This window comes from Pan troglodytes, chromosome 11 (assembly GCF_028858775.2).
Source record: "Pan troglodytes isolate AG18354 chromosome 11, NHGRI_mPanTro3-v2.0_pri, whole genome shotgun sequence".
Taxonomy (NCBI): Eukaryota; Metazoa; Chordata; class Mammalia; order Primates; family Hominidae; genus Pan; species Pan troglodytes.
In genome coordinates this window covers 80,125,706-80,144,517 of record NC_072409.2, presented here as the reverse complement: position 1 = coordinate 80,144,517, position 18,812 = coordinate 80,125,706, and the positions used below count along the sequence as shown (strand labels likewise).

Here is an 18,812-nt window from a genome sequence, read left to right as displayed (position 1 = left end):
CCTTCCCACCCTATGCCCCCTCCTTCCTAGTGCTTCCCTTGCCCTGTGTTCCTCTCGCCTCTGTTTGTGCCTTCTTACCCCCAACCTCTCCTCTGCCCAGGGTCTTTGTGCCCAGCTTCACTTACAGGGTTTCAGCACAGCTGGTGTGTGTGGGGGGCCGTGGGGTATCTGCCTGCCCCCTGTCACTGCGTCTGCGTCCCAAAGCCCCACCCCTGCACAACTCAAGCTCTGTGGCCTGTGGAGGTGCCTCAGGATGCCAGCTGGAGCTGGCACTGCCCCCCTGGGGGCACTGGGTCTACGTGCGTGTGGAAACGTCATCCCGGGGCCCTGGTAGGACCATCCGCTTCCAGCTGTGTGTGCGGTTGCAAGGTCAGAACCCCTGCATTTGCCCCAGTCTGTGTAGACATCTGTGGTTGGGAAGTGACTTGGGTGGCTGTGTTCAGTGGCCCTCTGCCATATCCCTACAACCTCCCCTCCCCATCCCAAGCTCCTTCATGCTCCCTGAAGCCATCACACTTGGAGCTCCAAGTTATTGGAAGGCCTTTAGATAATTTTTTTTTTTTGCATCTGACTTGAGACAACTAAAGGACCTCATTACTTTCTTTGATTTAATCTCTCAGTTTCCTGGGGTAGGCAGGGACATCCAGGACCTCTGGGACACTGTCCTTGCCAAAGCCCTTGCAAGTCAGTGAGACAGCCTCTCATACTTAGTATCTGTTTCAATAGTGTCTTCAATGCCTTTAGGGAGGGATAGATGACCTCAGTTCCCTCCAGTGTGGTATTGCATTAGCTGTCACCATTAGGAAACCCCTATGACCCTGGATGCCCCACACTCCCAAGGGACATCGCACTAGTTCTCATCCTTCCCCACTCTTTGCGAAATCCTGTCTAGCTCAGATCTGTTTATGAGTAAGTTCAGGACTGTAAAGGCTGCAGGCCCAAGCTCAGGTTTCCTCTGCCCCACAGAGTGCCCACAGCCCGGCCTGCTCCGAGCCCTGGTCCCTGGAGCTGCCATGAACATGCCCCAGTCCCTGGGCAACCAGCCACTGCCCCCAGAGCCGCCATCCCTTGGAACCCCTGCGGAGGGGCCTGGGACCACGTCCCCACCCGAGCACTGCTGGCCAGTGCGCCCGACTCTGCGCAACGAGCTGGACACCTTCTCTGTCCACTTCTACATCTTCTTTGGCCCAAGTGTGGCCCTTCCCCCTGAGCGCCCAGCCGTGTTCGCCATGAGGCTGTTGCCAGTGCTGGACAGTGGAGGCGTCCTCAGCCTGGAGCTTCAGCTCAATGCGGTACTCTTTATGGAGAGTGGGGAGGTTGCTCTGCCAGGGAGCTTGAAGGGGAAGGTGTCAGGGGTGTTGGGGTGTTTACCTCCTCCAGGAAGCCTGTCCAGGTTGCTCCCACCCATCCTGACAATTAGGGACCATGGCTCAGCCCAATTCTGGTCAACAAACATGTCCTGAGTATTCACTCTGCTACAGATGGGCGGGTCAACCAGGTCAACTCAGTGTCTAGGGTTTCCCAGTTTTGTAGGCTCACTTCCTGCTCATTACTGGCCTTTCACTATGGTAGTTGTTAACCTTTTCTTGCAAATCTCCTTTGATGGGGAGTTTACCACCTCTTGAGGCCACACAGTTCATGTTTGGATAGCGCTGATTGCCAAAGGCATTCCTGACATCCCATCAAAATCTGTCTCCATGAATTTTTTACCCACTCATCTTTGATTCAGTGGGTAAAAGCCATATCCAGAAGCCATTTCCAGTAAATCTATCTCTGTCCTGTTCTTTTTTAAAGCAACAGACTTAATTTTTTTTAGAGCAGTTTTAGGTTGAGCAGAAAGCACAAAGTTCTCATATACCCACTCTCTCACGTTTTCCCCTATTATTAATATCTTACATTAGTATGATATATTTATTACATCCCAGTCCTATTTTTACAGCCCTTCAGATGTTACCTGCAACTACCCAAAAGCTGAAGAACCTCAGTGTCTTAGGGGTCTTGGTATTTGGATCTCTCCCCTTCCTTCACTATCTCACCTGGTCATACTTCTAGTGGTCACTGTGTCTCTGAAATAAGTGATCTGAGGTGGTCGGACCGGGGTACCAGGTAACAAGACTTGCATTTGTGCTGCCTGAGATTGAGTTGCCTTTTTCAGCAGCTGCATTACACTGTGGGATCACCCAGGGCTTGTGGTGAACTGAGATCCCTGGGTCTTTTCCCTTTACTTCCTTTGTATTTTCTTCAAACCAGTTGTATACATTTACTTTTTTATTATAAGAGTAATAGGATCACATAAAAACTTTGGAAAATAGGGGAAAATATCTCCCTAATGCAACTGTTTAACCCTTTTTTTTTTGAGACGGAGTCTCACTCTGTTGCCCAGGCTGGAGTGTAGGAGTGTGATCTCGGCTCACTGCAACCTCCACTTCGCAGGTTCAAGCGATTCTTGTGCCTCAGCCTCCAGAGTAGCTGGGATTACAGGAGTGCACCACCACACCCAGCTAATTTTTTGTATTTTTAGTAGAGACTGGGTTTCACCATGTTGCCCAGGCTGGTCTCAAACTCCTGGACTCAACTGATCCGCCTGCCTCGGCCGCCCAACATGTTGGGTTTACAAGTGTGAGCCACTGTGCCTGGCCCACAGCTGTTTTTGGTTTATGTCCTCCCGTGTCTTTTCCACATTAATTACTTTGTTTATCTAGTTGTAATCAAGGGGCATATACATTTTGGTGCCAATTCGCATCTTGTATTTTTGCAGTGAATTTTTGAACCTGAATGGAAGAATTTATGTCCCTCCTTGAGGTATTGCCTAATACTGGTTTGGAACTCGGGCCTTCTCCACTTTGTGTAATTCACACACTTGCAAAGCCAACTTTTTGTACTTCTTAGTCATTACTGTCAGCGTTAAGACTGAGATGAGGGCGGAGCCCTATGTTGGCCCATTAGAGAATATCTTCAGCTTAGCTCTTCCCTGAGCCTGGGATCCTTTTAACTCTACTATCCTCCAGCCCTGAGAGCAGGGACCACTTTCCCATCAGCCAACCTGAGGCCTGGTCTGTGGCTTCATGTGGTCTTTTATGGGACATGGCTTAGAACTTTCTAGTCGTCCTGTTAGAGCCATTTATTCAACCTGAAGATATTTCTTATTTACATAATCAAATTCTCTCTTTGTTCTAGCTAAGACTGTATGTATTTTGTGTTTGCTTATTGCCATGCCTCTGGGCAATGACAGTGAGATCTTGATTCGACCTTGAAACCGTAGACCCTGAATTAGAGGACAGCCTTACGCATACTTGTTCTTTCTTCCTCAGTACCCTGAGAATAGAAGCCTAGCCCTCCTGCAGCCCCTCACCCTTTCCCTCTCTGCATTCCCATCCATTCACTTTAATGAGCATCTGTTTACATTCCATCCATCTGCATTCTATGACGCGTGCTAAGCACCTCAGCCTGTTCTGTTTATTCTGAAAGGTATTTCCGCCAAATATTTTGAGTTTTTTTTCTCCCCTTGGATCAAGAACTGGACATTTGGATCAGAGAACTGCATATACTTTTTTCTTTGGCTCCCTCCTAGAAAGACTTTCACTGAGTAATACTTTGGCATATTGCCCCGGGCTTGCATTGAAGGAAGTTATATAAGGAAGTTGTATGAAACTCACTCTTGTGGCTGAGGACAGGATGCATGACAACACACAGTGCCGCTTTGATGAGAATTTATCTCAGAACTTCCCCTTTGGATGCTGTGATTCTCCAGAGACTCTGATTAGCTTTTATATTATGTAGTTGCAAATCTGGTAACTCATGATACTTCCTTTGCTTTGGTTGCTTGGAAGTCAGTATCAAATATATGGCCTACCTTAGGGACAGACTTTATTTTCCTGTCCTGATTTTTAAGTTTCCCTCAGGCATTTATTATATTCTATTTTATGTAAGCTGCCTCAAATCCTTCTTGAATGAGGTGAGCTTATGGCATCCTGTTGCCTTTATTCTTGTAGACAACCCCTTACATTTACTCTTGCAGATATCTGGTTTCTTTTAATCCTAGCCAGGTTGCTACATTTAATCTCTTGGGCATTCTGTTACCACTGTTCAGTACCTAGGATCATTTCACCTGAGTTGGAGTGAGTGTCTTCATGCTCCACCTGTCTTGGGGTCCAGGTGAAGATGATGGGAAACCTTACAATTGCCTTTGTCCACAATTAGTTTCTATAACTGGCAACAGCCCTCCTTCTCCTTAATGAGCTAGATAGGACTGAAAAAGAGGGTGTTCTCTCTTGCTTGGACAGAATTGAAACACTTCTGCCCAAAGAACAGATTCAAAATTGGGCCTTGCCGTCTCATCAGTCCTTGAAAGATTTCTGCTGTGGAGGATCTGTTGTTTTTCAGTTTTTCTGTTCTGAGAATGGAGGTGAGAGAGCAGCTTTGGCGTGGAGAGCGCCGGGAGGAATGGGCTGTCCTTGGAAGGTGTGGGTTAACAGGGGTGGGAGTCTGAGGGTGGCGGTGGGTGGAGCTGGAGGATGTGGCGGCCTCACTTCCATACCTGCCCTCCCCAGAGCTCCGTGCGCCAGGAAAACGTGACGGTGTTTGGATGCTTGACTCACGAGGTGCCCTTGAGCCTGGGGGATGCAGCAGTGACCTGTTCCAAAGGTGAGGTGAGGAATGGGGGAGGAGAGGAAGCTGCAGTGTGGGGGTGGTGGTGGCGGGCAGAGGTGAAGGTGGGGAGGGATGGAATGGAGGAATGATAGGCTAGGGTTCCGGGAAGTGGGAGCAGGTGGGTGAGGGTTCTTGGGTTCTGACCCCTCCTCCCTCTCACTGACTCCTTCCTTCTCCCTTCAGAGTCCCTGGCCGGCTTCCTCCTCTCTGTCAGTGCCACCACCAGGGTTGCCAGGCTGCGAATCCCATTCCCGCAGACGGGGACCTGGTTCCTGGCCCTCCGCTCCCTGTGCGGGGTGGGGCCTCGGTGAGCGGTGCGGGGCGGGGCCGGGGCTGGGACCGGGACTTGGCGGGGGTGGCCCGGGGCCCCAGGTGACTGCGAGTTTGTGCGCAGGTTCGTGCGGTGCCGCAACGCGACGGCCGAGGTGCGGATGCGCACCTTCCTGTCCCCATGCGTGGACGACTGCGGGCCCTACGGCCAGTGCAAGCTGCTGCGCACACACAATTATCTGTACGCAGCCTGCGAGTGCAAGGCCGGTGAGCGGGCTGGCGAGGGAGCGGGCTGCGGTGGACTGGAGGTGGACCTGCTGGGCCTGTGGGCAGGCGGCGGGAGTAGGGGAGTGCGCAGCCTGAATTGGGGACGGGTTTGGCAGAGCCGGGGTGAGACCACCCTCCACAAGCTGTGGCGTAGGCCCATAGCTGCCGTCTGTTCTCTTCCATTCTGTGCCTTCCCCACCCGCAGGGTGGAGAGGCTGGGGCTGCACCGACAGTGCAGATGCGCTCACCTATGGATTCCAGCTGCTGTCCACACTCCTGCTCTGCCTGAGCAACCTCATGTTTCTGCCACCTGTGGTCCTGGCCATTCGGAGTCGATATGTGCTGGAAGCGGCAGTCTACACCTTCACCATGTTCTTCTCCACGGTATGCGGTGGTGTCTGCATCTTATCACTGGGTGCTTGTGCATGTTGGTGGGTCACAGTCTGTATTTCCACCACGTTCTCCGAGGGTTTGGGAATGTCTGTGCCTTCACTGTGTCTTCTACAGACAGAGACAGCAGTGCTTCCCAAACTGTCATGCATAGATAATGGTCATTTTTGTAAGGCACATTGGAGTAAATGAACAAAACTGTTTGCAACTTAATAAAGTAAGTTTGGGCCTCCAGCTGTTCCACACTCTGTCCACCCTGAGGGCTGAGGGGACCTTTACTCAAATCATGGGCCAAGAAACTGGCCTAAAGTATGGATTTGTGTCTGCACAGTCACCATGTTCTCTGTATGGGGGCAGGAAATCTATGCTTTCCCCCACACCTCTGCACACAGTGTCTTCATCTTCACCACATTCTTCCATGATATGAGAGCTAGCTAGCTACTCTGAGCTCCCCTTCTCCGTCGCACTGGGGACCTGCACATCGTTAGCACGTTCGTTCCTGTGGTCTGAAATGGCGTTCCCATTCAGTCACCATGCCACCTTGATTTCTCATGGGAACTTTGGAAAGATAGAGGGGATCTCTCTATTGGGGACAATCTATAGGACAATCTGACTCTCAGAGTCCTGAGAAGCTTTACAGACTCAACTATGTCCTGAGGCATTGTCGGAAGTGGCAGTGTCATATCACATCCCAGCTCAAAGGAGTGCATTTTGATGAAGATTAATATAGTTTAAAACCCCTCCATTCCCATTGCAGAATCGCCACAATCTCTTTCCTGTGTTTTCCTCACTCCTCCATAATCAGAAAAGTTCATTATAAGCAAGCGTCCAGAAACTATAAGGAAAGGTAGAGAAGTGAGCCTGCTAATGTTACTTAACCCCCAAGTAGACTTTTTACCCCTGAAGTGTCACATCTGGGAATCTTTTCAACTCATCTCTAGGCTCTTGGCACCATGTGACATGCATGTGAGCACTGCAAAAACTCTTAGATGGTTTCAGACTGCTCAGGCCTTGTCAGCAAGGATATCACAGAAAGCAAGACAGGCCTTCCTGGCATCCTGCATTACTAGGTCAGACATATGTCTAAATTAGAAAAATCATACTTCTCATCTGGGAGAAAGCAGGGGCAAATGTGCTGAAACTGAGGGGCCTGGGTCCTCCTGGAGATTCATCCAGAGATGAGGAAGAAGAGACTGCAACCATGCTGCAGAGAGAGATCTTGGCCCTTTAAGCTGGGTGAGAAGCATATACCCCAGTTTTGCTTGATTGGCCCCTTTTTAGGCCTGCCCCCACAGTGCCTCATTCTATTTTTATGTTAGACACTGTTTCTCTTTCGTATTGCCAGATGCCCTTTCTACTGTGGCTCACCAAATCCTCCAGCAACAGCTGTTCTACCAGCCCACTCTCGGCTACATGCAGATCGAATGTGATTCATAATTAGTAAGAATACCTAAGTGTGTCAGGAGCCTGAAGCACGTAGGGAGAGCATATTCACTCTCTGGACTTGACACAAGTATCCTGATTGGCTCCAGAATGTTCAGTGCTAGATGACTCTTCCTTATCTGGATACAGTGGCTGTCAGCCTGAAAAGACCTTCCCTGTAGCAGGAGTACTAGGAGAGCCTCAAGTGCCTGGCACCACATAAAAAGCTCCCGCTTTCTTTCTTTTTTTTTTTCTTTTTTATTTTTTTGAGACAGAGTCTCGCTGTGTTGCCCAGGCTGGAGTGCAGTGGCGCGATCTTAGCTCACTGCAACCTCCGCCTCCCAGGTTCAAGCGATTCTCCTGCCTCAGCCTCCTGAGTAGCTGGGACTACAGGCGCATGCCACCACACCTAGCTAATTTTTGTATTTTTAGTAGAGACAGGATTTCACCATGTTGGCCAAGTTGGTCTCGATCTCCTGACCTCGTGAACCACCCGCCTTGGCCTCCCAAAGTGCTGGGATTACTGGTGTGAGCCACTGCGCCGGGCCAAAATCTCACATTTTCTTAAATAAGGCAATAAGGAAAAGCTACTGGCTTTGAGGTGTTGCCTAAAGTCCTGCTCTCACTCCTGTTCTTTTCCACATGGGCCAGAACATAAAGCTATGTTTTCTGTTTTCCCTGCAGGTTCTCTGTGGTCCCTCCTTGCCATTCTTAGACTTATTTCATTCTGCAGCAGCGTCCATTTAAGGACCCATTGGTCAAATTGCAGTTGTCAGTACTAGGACAGGAGATGACAGTCCTCTTCCTTGTCTTCAAATAATCCAGGACAGTCTACACTTGGGAGTAGTAATCCATTCTTATCTGGAACATAGGAGCAGACAGTAGGTTTATAATTCAGGAGTTTACAGATGTAAAATGTGTTTTGAAAAAACAAAAACAGGCCACAAACTTAGCATTTGATTTTTGTATATAGGCAAACAATTCAGATAATGATTACAACAAAATGACATACACTGAATATGTGCTGTTTCAGACACTGCTAATTTAATCCTCACAATAGTACTGTAATAGTTGATACATGCTTTTATTCTTGTCATCCTTTTTTTGTAGATAAGGGAAAGTTAAATATTTTGCCTGAGGTAGAAGGTGAGTATCTACCTTAGAATCTGGGTGAGCCTGACTCCAAATCCCTCACATGTAACAGATGAGCTGTATTGCTCCCTTTGCACCAGGGCAGTGAGCATGCATTGATATGCTTTTAACCCAACTTCAGTTTCTCTTAAGTCCTGGAGTATGTAGAAAAAGGCATGGCCCCAGTTTAGTAGTTCTCACCAAATTCTTAAAAGATAAGAGCCGATCAAGAGATCTGAAAATACAACTAAGCCAAATATAAGAAACCATCAGGACAAAGATATCAAACATTTTAATTGTGCAACTTGAACCCGTACTGTTCAAACTGTGTATCCATCACAGTGCTCCTTGAATCCTTGTAATTAGATCTCAGAAGACCCAGACAGAGCTGGCATTCTGGGGCTGTGCAGGTGTCCTTGCTGATTGCTGGCATCCTGGCTACAAGCCCACCTTCTCATTACGCCTTATATCCCTCAGACCATCCCAGGTCATTCTCACTGTCTCTTGGCAAAATCCCGTAACTGTTTCCAAAAGAAAATGAAAGCAGAAAACAGGAAATAAGGGAGTAACAGCAAGTTCCATTATATTCCAATCTGGGCATGGATTAACTACGTTTGCGTTTATAGTCCACATTCTGCAGTGCCTGGATAGCCCATTTTGGAGCATTAGATGCACTGTTACAAAAATGTAAAATTCCACAGAAAAAAAAACTTGCAGGATAATTTCCCTACATTGCTTCATAAACAATGGCCAAAGCTGAGAAAGTTATCAACTTAGATTAGAATTATATTACTAGAAGTCAGTTTGTAGTCTAATTTTTTGTTCTTAAATTCCCTGATTTTTCTATGTCACTTCTACTTCTTTTTATTGCTGTTGACAAAAGGAATGCCAATCTAAAAATTAGTCCACAGTTTTTAGTGGACTAATTCCCTCACACTACAATTTTAATTTAACTCTACCCCTGTGGATTTTTCACAACCTTAAACAATCTCTTTGACCTTTTAGTATACCTGGAAAATAATTAGTTGTAAAATATTAGTGAAATGATTTCTTCAAATCCTCTCCACTCTAGAGATAATATCTCCATTTTTCTTTATTCTTCTTTTAGTGCAAATTCCTAGGAGAAAGTCAGCCCTCAATTATTCCCCTAGATGTGTCTTCAATGTTTAGTGATTCAGCTTTGCCTTTTTTCTGCTGATATATATCTTCCTTTGTCTGAAATATAGTACAAATCTCTCTCCCAGAAACTTCTGGGTATTTCTTTCTATATACTTGAAAGTGAAGCATATGGAGCCAGTGCTTGGTTAAGGCTGGATGTAAAATTAGTTCTTTAAAATAAAATCCAAGTCATAAAACAGTATTGGGTAATTTAGTGGCCTATAGTACTTATGTCTGGTCTTGGAGGCAGAGAATAATCAATTTCCTATAGCTAAAATAGAAAAAGACCAATATATTGATTTGTTTAGGAACTAAATTAACTCCCAATGAATCAGCACATATAAATAGTTGAAAAATAAACCAGTCTCTTAGATGTATTCAAACATTAATTACTTAACCATTTTTATTTATTTATTTATTTTTGAGGGTCTCGTTCTGTCACCCAGGGCGGAGTGCAGTGGCGTGATCACAGCTCAGTGCAGTCTTGACCTGGGCTCAAGCAATCCTCCCACCTCAGCCCCTTCTGCCCCCCACCCCCGCCAATTCCCTGTTCCCCACCAAGTAGCTGGGACTATAGGCACACGCTACCGCGCCCAGCTAATTTTTGTGTGTTTTGTAGAGATGGGGGTTTCACCATGTCGCCCAGGCTGGTCTTTAACTCCTGGGCTCAAGTGATCTGCCCACCTCATCCTCCCAAAGTGCTGGGATTAACAGGCGTGAGCCACTGCACCCAACCTAAAAAAATTCATTCTAATGTTGATATGGACCTACATGAAAAGTCTGAAAATTTCCCATTAAGAACTCACTTTTTCAATTTAACAGTATATTAAGAGGGAACCATGTCCCCAAAATAACAAGCCCTTTCGAAAGCCTGGAACACCCACTTAAAACATGTTCATCCTTAGGCAGTCTCTTTTTGCAGGAGCAAAATTCTTTACCTCCGAAGTGAAGGAAAAGAAAGAAGATAGATACGCAAGCTTGAGTCTTGCAGCTTAAAATTTAAAGGAATCAAACCCAAAGTTTCCTGATGCCAATTTATATCCCAGGTTTTCGTCTTCATTTTGTTTTCTTTTTCTAAGATCCTAGCTTCTTCCTTTCCAAATTTGTCTGTTGAAGTTGTAATTTTTGCAATTTAAATGATTGGATGACATCTTCAGTAGGGTCAAAGGAAACATTAGCGATTTCTTTTTCATCTTTTGTCTCTAGAGACTGACTTTGGAGTATGTTTTCCAGATTTTTTGGTGGCATCTCTGCCACTAAAGAGTTATCCCTAGAAAACTTTTTTCACAAATAAGGGAACACAGGATGCTGGAAGCCATGGCATTGTCCAGAGAGACAATCTGGACATGGGTTGCAACTACAGACAAGGGAGCTAATGGCAGACTTTGCTTGGTTCCTTAATTAGGATGTCCAGTTGAGTCTGATCCGATTCCACTTCTGTTCCCTGCATCCCCTTTGAACCTCCTCAGTAGTCCACTCTTCACTATGTTCTCCAGAGTGTAGGATGGGTGGACACTGTCCCCTCTCCATGTTCTTCCCCATGGTGTGAAGTGCCATGCCTCTCTCCATGGCCTTAGGGACTGCCTTTTTTCTTACCTGCCACACACTCCCCGCATTTGTTGGGAAGGGATGAAGAGGGTCACTTGGTGGAAGCCCTGAGAGTGAAGCCCAGTTCAGAGTCTGAGCTAGCAGGGGAAACTGGGACATAGCGGGGAGATTTGGTTTCTGGGTAGCTTAGAGCTTGGGCCAGGGATGGGGATTATAGGTGGGATCCATGGTGAGCATGAGGAGACAGGGACAGGATTGGCCTCAGCTTGAGGATATCAGAACCCCCTGGCAGGGCACTCTCCACAGCACCTTCCAGAAGCAGGAAGATTAGGAAGCTCAGGACCAGGGTCAGGGCTGCCAGATACATATTAGTTATGTAGCAGACTGGACCTCCTTACCACATTCTTCTCAGGATTTGGGGAGTCAGGCATTTCCCAGATCTTCTCATCTGTGACCTTTCACCTCTGCTGCACTGACAGCAGCACACCACCCCTGGGCCCACCCCCTCCGGTTTTGTAGATCTGGACCTCTGTCTCAAGTTCTCTCAATGCCTGTCATTTCTTCCTTCAGTTCTATCATGCCTGTGACCAGCCAGGCATCGTGGTTTTCTGCATCATGGACTACGATGTGCTGCAGTTCTGTGATTTCCTGGGCTCCTTAATGTCCGTGTGGGTCACTGTCATTGCCATGGCTCGTTTACAGCCCGTGGTCAAGCAGGTCAGTCCAGAGTGGGCCCTGGGGAACAACCATGGCCAAGTCTCCTTGAAATCCACTCCTGACCTCTCCCTGGGGGCATTTCCAAGTGCCTCTCATGATTCTGACCCAGGCCCTGGAGTGCTGTCTGTCACCTGGCCCTAGCCTAGCCCTTGAGTCTCTTTCTCTAGGTGCTGTATTTGCTGGGAGCTATGCTGCTGTCCATGGCTCTGCAGCTTGACCGACATGGACTCTGGAACCTGCTTGGACCCAGTCTCTTCGCCCTGGGGATCTTGGCCACAGCCTGGGTAAGGGTGGGGAGGGATGTGGGGGGAGGGTCCCAGCAGGACTTGGGTGCTGGGCCCCAGGTATCTGGTCCCCAGTTTAAGGTGGGCTTGGCTCTGTCGTCATCACCTGCTGCTGGCAGTGTCCGCTCCAGTCTTGGCAGGTGTCTTTAGGTCACAACCAGGACACAGAGGAAACCTGAGAGTGACCAGCTCTGGCTTGGGTTCCAGGGCTTGGCATTCCTGAGCCCCACTTCTCTGTCTCCCCCAGACAGTACGCAGCGTCCGCCGCCGGCACTGCTACCCACCCACGTGGCGCCGCTGGCTTTTCTACTTGTGCCCTGGCAGCCTTATTGCAGGCAGTGCCGTCCTGCTTTATGCTTTTGTGGAGACCCGGGACAACTACTTCTACATTCACAGCATTTGGCATATGCTCATTGCGGGCAGTGTGGGCTTCCTGCTGCCCCCTCGTGCCAAGACTGACCACAGGGTCCCGTCTGGAGCCCGGGCCCGGGGCTGTGGTTACCAGCTATGCATCAACGAGCAGGAGGAGCTGGGCCTCGTGGGCCCAGGAGGGGCCACTGTCAGCAGCATCTGTGTCAGCTGAGAGGGACTTTGGGCCTGGGCCTGAGGGGATATGAATGCTTCCTAGAGTTCTTTCTGGGGGTGTGGAGCCCTCTTAGAAGGAGACAGGCTGTATTTCTTGAGGACATGGAGTCTTTCTCAAGGACACAAAACTCTTCCAGGGACCTGGAGCCCTTCCCAGGACATGGAGAACTTCCTGAGGGCCTGGAGTCCCCCTGCATCATGGAGTCCTTCTTAAGGACTGGAGCCTATGCAGGCATAGAGTCCCTCAGGACCAAGGAGTCCCTCCTGCAGGTGTGGAGCCTTTCCTGGGATGCAGAGCCTTCCCAAGACATGGATTCCTTCCCAGGGAGACAAAGCCCTGTCAGGAGCACAGCATCTTTCCAGAGGAGGTGGAGTCTATCTTGGGGAAACCAAATTTCCAGATTTTCCCAGAGGCTCAGCAACTCTGGCCTCAGGCTTCCTTCCCAGAGGCAGCGTCTGGGCTGTGCTGTGCTGCGGAGGAGGGATTGCAGGATGGATGGAGCTGGGACTGGGGCTGTCTGGGTGGCTGGTGTCCTCGTTTGATACAGGTGGAGTCTGTGTGTCTCCAGTGATTGATTGGTTCAGAATGGTTCTGTGCTGCCTTTTTTCCCCCTGGGGTCAGGGGTGTGGGGAAGTGGGGAAAGAGGGCCCCTCAGGGAATCAGCAGGGCTGATGGGAGCTACTGCCGGAGGCTTTTGTCACACCCTGTACACAGTCTGATCCCGCTCATCTGGGCCCTGCATTCATTTCTAAACAGTTTCTAATGCCTATTCCCCAATTCCTATTGAGCCCGGTTTGCAGTAGCTGAGGGGTGTGTGTGTGTGTGTGTGTGTGTGTATGTATGTATGTATACGTACGCTGAGATGATTTAAATCAGTGAGACAGACTTTCCTTATGATGCCCACACCCAACACAGAAGGAAGCCGAGGTCCCAGGAAATTGGAATAGCAGGTACACGTCTCAGGTGTGCAAGAAATATCACAAGAATGTAACTTCTGTTTTGAGCCCCCATTTTTCCTGAGTGCCAGAAAAGATCATTTGTCCATTTGGGATTCCTTCTCTTTCCATGAGGGTCATAGCTGAGTTCTGAGGGTCTCACATAATGCCAAGAAGTTGGGAGAGCATTCTCACTGATCACCAGTGTCCATACTTCATCCATCCCCAGGATTTCCATCATTCCATCTGGTCCCCAGTTAGAGGTCCAGACAGTTCATCTGGGATGCAGAGAGATTTCTTGTTCCCATTTGCATTACTCTCTCAGTCCTAAGGTTCTCTCTGCCACTTCTGGGCCATATGTGGAGACCCGTGAAGTTGTCTAAGGCCTTGGCTATGCAGACACACCTTGAAGCTGTTTCTGCTCTGGGTTTTGACGGACAAGGCATGAGTTGCTGCATCTTTTAAAACTGCAAATCTATCTTGGCCTGGGGTGTGGGGCTCAGGGACTCTTCCTTTTGGGACCCTCTGTGTCAGTATTCTCACTACATCCTCTCCTCCTCTCTCTTCTTTCCCCCTTTTGTTAATATTGGAGGTGAGGAAGCCTTACTTAATGTTTTCTCCTGAATCTTTTTTTTTTGAGACGGAGTTTTGCTCTTGTTGCCCAGGCTGGAATGCAATGGTGCGATCTCAGCTCACTGCAACCTCTGCCTCCCGGGTTCAAGTGATTCTCCTGTCTCAGCCTCCCGAGTAGCTGGGATTAGAGGTGTGCACCACCAAGCCCAGCTAATTTTTGTATTTTTAGTAGAGATGGGGTTTCTCCATGTTGGTCAGGCTGCTCTCAAACTCCCGGCCTCAGGTGATCCACCCGCCTCGGCCTCCCAAAGTGCTGGGATTACAGTTGTGAGTCACCGCGCCTGGCCTCTCCTGAATCTTTTATCTATGCCTTAAGCCTTTTCTGTTCCCTTCAGGACCTAGGCTTTTGAAACCCAAAAGCCAGGAAAACATGCCTTTGTTATCTGCTTTCTGCAATCACGTCTCTTCCATGGGGCACTGAGCAGAGAATGGTGTGGCCAAGTGAGTAGTGAGAAGCAGTGAGGAGGTGTGAGCTAGGTGTCTGTTCCCATTTTAGAAAATACTGTTCCTACATCAGAAATACCACATTAAGATGTATAGAGCCAGGTCACTGGGATGCTTGAACCCAAATAGCTGGGATTCTGGACAGAGTCAGCAGAGTACAGAAGGCTCTGAAGTGGGAGACGGAGCTGGGGTGCATCCCACCCAGTGAGGAGGGGTCATAAGGGGCGTCTGGGAAGAGGGACATTTGAACTAGGATTAGCTGAGTTGCCATGATGCTAAGATAATGGGAGAGTGTTCTTTGTGGTCACCAGTGTCCACATGGCATCCCTTCCCTGAGATTTTCATCATTCCATGTGGTCTTCAGTCAGTAAAGCTCTTAGAACACTTGTATAGTGCCTAGTCTGGTATGTGATGTGGTCCAATATATGTTAGCTTAAGGTCACCACGTGTTTGGACATGGAGAGGGAACAGCAAGGGGGAATGCAGAGGCAGGAAAGACTGATATTTACTCCGGGCACTGAATAGTTCAGTGTGCCTGGGCCAGTGCATGTGCGCATGCTTTTGTGTGTGGAGTGGGGTGGTGGAGGTAAGCAGCCAATGATATGATTAGATAGATAAGTGGAGGTTGGGTCTTTATTCTATGGGAAATGAGGAGCCATTGGAGAGATTAAGCAGGAGAGGAACATCAGATTGGGGTTTTGATGGCTGGGGCAGAGGATGGACTTTGGGAGACCTTGGAGGACAAAGTGCAGTGACCACAGCTATTGGAACATTTGAAAGAGAAATGGTGAAGCCTTCTTAAAGCAATGTCGGTGGAAAGGAGGGGACCAATTTAAGAGCTGTTAGGAGTGAACTCTTTAGGACTTGGTGACTGATTGGGTGTGTGGGGTGGTGAGGTATGAGAGAGCCTAGGATGATGGTGATATTCTGATTTGGGGATGGTGGTGCCATTCCCTGAGATGGTGACACCACTTTGGGTGGGGGGAAGATGAGCTCCACTTTGGACAGTTTGAGGTGCATGTGGGATTCCCAGAGGGAAGGGGGCCAGCAATATGACAGTGCTGGACGTAGCCGCTGAACCAGGCCTGTCTCCAGGCTCCCAAAATGGGAATCCTTGGTTGTCTCCTGACTTGTCTCAGTGGGGGAGATCCCAAGATTCAAACAGCCCTTCCTTGCCTTGAATACAGGGCTGTGGCTGGCAGATATTGCTGTACCCTTGCATGTATCTGTACATACGACTGGACTGAGACCCCTGAGCACTTGCAGCTGCCTGGGGCATGTTCAGCAGCACAGAGCTCAATCCCCACAGGGTGATGTTCTGAAGGCTTCTGAGTGACAATTCAGTCCCGCAAACCTTCCATAGGGAACATGCTGTGGGAGCTACAGAGATGAGCCAGACCCGACTGAATCCTGTCCTGAAGGAGCTCACACGGTGGTGAAGTGTCATGAATGCAAGTTAGATGGGACAAGTGTGAAGTGGAAGATCCTGACAAAGTGCTGTAGGATGTAAAGAGAGCGATCTCAAAGTGCAATGGGAAAGGATGCATGAGAGAGATGGTGTCTAACCTAGCTTTGAAAACTAGTCCCAGCTATTATCAGAGAACAGCACAATACATACAAGGGTGCAAAGACATGGGGGTGCGGCAGTACAGATAATGTAGCGAGGGGACAGCCATGTGAAGGGCATAGTGGAAAATCAGGCTGAAGAAGCAGGTGGGGGCAGATTCTGGAGGGCCTTGAGGACTCAACTGAAGAATTTGGACTTAATGGTAATGGGAGCTGTCAAAAGTCCTTGATCAGAAGAGTGATGAATCAATCCAGGTTTGACCAAAGTAACAGAACCACTATGAGTGATAAAAAGATTAGACCTTTACAGTCATGGGAGCAGTTGGAGAAATCTGTGCAAAACTGTTACTTCTGCATTTGGTGTTGGGCCTGAAGCTGTTACAGCTCAGCTGGGCCAGCAGTTAGGAAAGAAGGCTGAGTGTGAAGTGAGGGGCAGTAAGGGCACACTAGAATCCAGAAGGACAAACTGGAACCTGTGCCTGGCTCTTATGCCTTCAATCTCAGTGACTGGTGACCTGCAGGAGAAGCTGTCACCTTTGCCATGGAGCTTGCACTTGGCCCAGCACTCAGCACAGTGGAAGGAGGTGACCTGATGGGGACTGGACAGGCTGTGCTAATGGGGAGCCAGCAGATGAGCAACATGTGGGTGCCCTCACTGTGTCTGGTGCTGTTCCATTTTTTTTCTTTCTTTCTTTCTTTTTTTTTTTTTTGAGACGGAGTCTCACTCTGTTGCCCAGGCTGGAGTGCAGTGGCGCCATCTCAGCTCACTGCAGCCTCCACCTCCCAAGTTCAAGCGATCCTCCCTAGTAGCTGGGATTACAGGTGCACCACCACACCTGGCTAATTTTTTGTGTTTTTAGTAGAGGCAGGGTTTCATCACATTTCCCGGGCTGGTCTCGAACTCCTGGCCTCAGGTGATCCTCCCACCTCGGTCTCCCAAAGTGCTGGGATTACAGGTATGAGCCACCACACCTGGCCCACTTTTGCCTTCCAAATCACATGCAAACTTCTCTGTGGCCAACCCTAACCCACACCCTGTAACCTAGTTTGGTTGACTCAGTATAAAGCTACCACATGTGAGCTAACCAGAGCTTTCTTGGGACGATTAACTTGGCAGCAGCCCGTGAAGGATAGATGGTCAGGATAAAGAAAGCCAAATCTCCAATAGCCCTTGGGTTGACACTGTCAGCTGGTGTGGTAGTCATTAGGCCATTCACAAATCTCTCTGTCCCTCTCATTTGCCATCCAGACACACGATAGTGTGCTTTTCCCCCTTAACAATAGGTGTGGTCCTGTGCCTTCCTGTTGCCGTTGTGTTGGCCACTGAAATGTAGGTGGAGGCAACACAGCCACTTCTGAGTAGAAGCTTTAAGAGTCAGTGTAGGCTTTGTTACTTTCCCTTTTCTTTTTGTCATGGTGACCAGCAGTGTTCCCAATGGTAGCTGTTTTGTCATCCTGAGTCCCAGAGGGGTGAAGACCATGATGCGGAGCAGAAGCCCCACCAGCCTCTGGTGGACCTGCATCAGGAGCAAGAAACAAACCTTAATGGCTTTAAGCCTCTGAAGGTTTGAGGTCATGACCACAGCACAACCTAGCCTATGCCGGCTGACAGGGGCAGAGGGCAGCAGTAGCAGTGGGATGCTTTCCTGGAGAGCAAACCTCCTCTCAGCAGAGTTAGGACGGCAGCTTTCACCTCTGCATTCCTCAGGCTGTAAATGATGGGGTTCAGTGAGGGCGTCACAACCCCGTAGAACAATGCGACAGTCTTATCCACGTTGGGGTCCTTGGCCTTGGGTTTGAAGTACATGAAGGAGATTGTCCCATAAAAAACCACCACCACTGTGAGGTGGGCTGAGCAGGTGGAGAAGGCTTTGCACCGGCCTGCAGCAGAGGGTACCCTAAGGATGGCAGACAGGATGAAAAGGTAAGACAGGCAGATGAGCAAGAGGGGGGCCAGTGTCAGGATGGCTGTGGCCACCATTAATGCCAGCACATTGAGGGAGATGTCCCCACAGGCCAGTTTTAGCACTGCCAAGATCTCATAGAAGTAGTTGATGACGTGGCCACAGAAGGGGAGGTGCCAGACAAGGATGGACTGTAGCAGTGAGTTGGCAAAGCCTGTCCCCCAGCTCAGCGCTGCCATCTGCATGCAGGTCTGCCCACTCATGAGCTCTGGGTACCTAAGCGGCTGGCAGATAGCCACATAACGGTCATATGCCATCACAGCCAGCAGCAGGCACTCCGTTGATCCCAGCGCCAGGGTCAGGTACATCTGCAGGGCACAGCCAGGGAAGGAGATGGTCCTCTGGGCTTCCAGGAAATTGTCTAGCATGAGAGGCACAAAGGAGGAGGTGCCGCAGATGTCCATGAGGGAGAGGTTGCTGAGAAGTACATGGGGTTGTGCCGGCGAGGGTGCAGCACGTTCAGCCCTATGAGGAGGGCGTTCCCCAACACATTCACGGAGTAGATGCCCAGGCAGAACACAAACAGGACCACCTCCAGGTTACAGTGCTCGTGTAGCCCCATCAGGACGTATTCCGTCACAGCTGTCTGGTTTGCCCCCTTCATCTCATTCTCTCTCCTTTTCCATCTGGACCACCCAGCTTTTTGGAAAAAGCTCCAACTGGCCTGAGAGCCCGGTGACCTGATGTCTGAGCTGCAGCAGGTCAGCCTCCCTCTCTGGAATTTAGTTTCACCATCTGTATAATGAGGGAGTTGGACTTCAGATCTGCAATCTGGCCTTCTCAGCGCTGCAGTTCCGTGGACGTCACTGAGGGGAGGATGGGGCACATTCTAGTCCCCCAGGCTCCT

The 18,812-nt window shown here is 49.2% G+C and overlaps 1 protein-coding gene and 1 pseudogene across 20 annotated transcripts in view; one reads left to right on the top strand and one right to left on the bottom strand.

Moving 5' to 3' along the window:
* The window catches only part of TMEM8B (transmembrane protein 8B), a 30,458-nt gene extending 15,635 nt beyond the window's left edge, over nucleotides 1-14,823 (top strand). For 11 of the 20 annotated variants that reach the window (XM_063788618.1, XM_054658023.2, XM_520571.9 and 8 more), the window contains 9 exons: nucleotides 101-369; nucleotides 967-1,292; nucleotides 4,551-4,644; nucleotides 4,834-4,957; nucleotides 5,045-5,187; nucleotides 5,393-5,571; nucleotides 11,407-11,553; nucleotides 11,721-11,837; nucleotides 12,085-14,823. In XM_063788618.1, the coding sequence (XP_063644688.1) occupies nucleotides 1,014-1,292; nucleotides 4,551-4,644; nucleotides 4,834-4,957; nucleotides 5,045-5,187; nucleotides 5,393-5,571; nucleotides 11,407-11,553; nucleotides 11,721-11,837; nucleotides 12,085-12,420 (1,419 nt within the window). In that variant the 5' untranslated portion in view covers nucleotides 101-369; nucleotides 967-1,013 and the 3' untranslated portion in view covers nucleotides 12,421-14,823. Of the gene's footprint in view, nucleotides 1-100; nucleotides 370-966; nucleotides 1,293-4,550; nucleotides 4,645-4,833; nucleotides 4,958-5,044; nucleotides 5,188-5,392; nucleotides 5,812-11,406; nucleotides 11,554-11,720; nucleotides 11,838-12,084 lie in introns of those variants that run through there. The other 9 variants (XM_063788611.1, XM_054658019.2, XM_063788610.1 and 6 more) reach the window with 3 other exon arrangements.
* A 2,769-nt stretch (nucleotides 14,824-17,592) lies between these two features.
* On the bottom strand, nucleotides 17,593-18,569 carry LOC104001138 (olfactory receptor 13C7-like; annotated as a pseudogene).
* Between the last annotated feature and the right edge of the window lie 243 nt (nucleotides 18,570-18,812).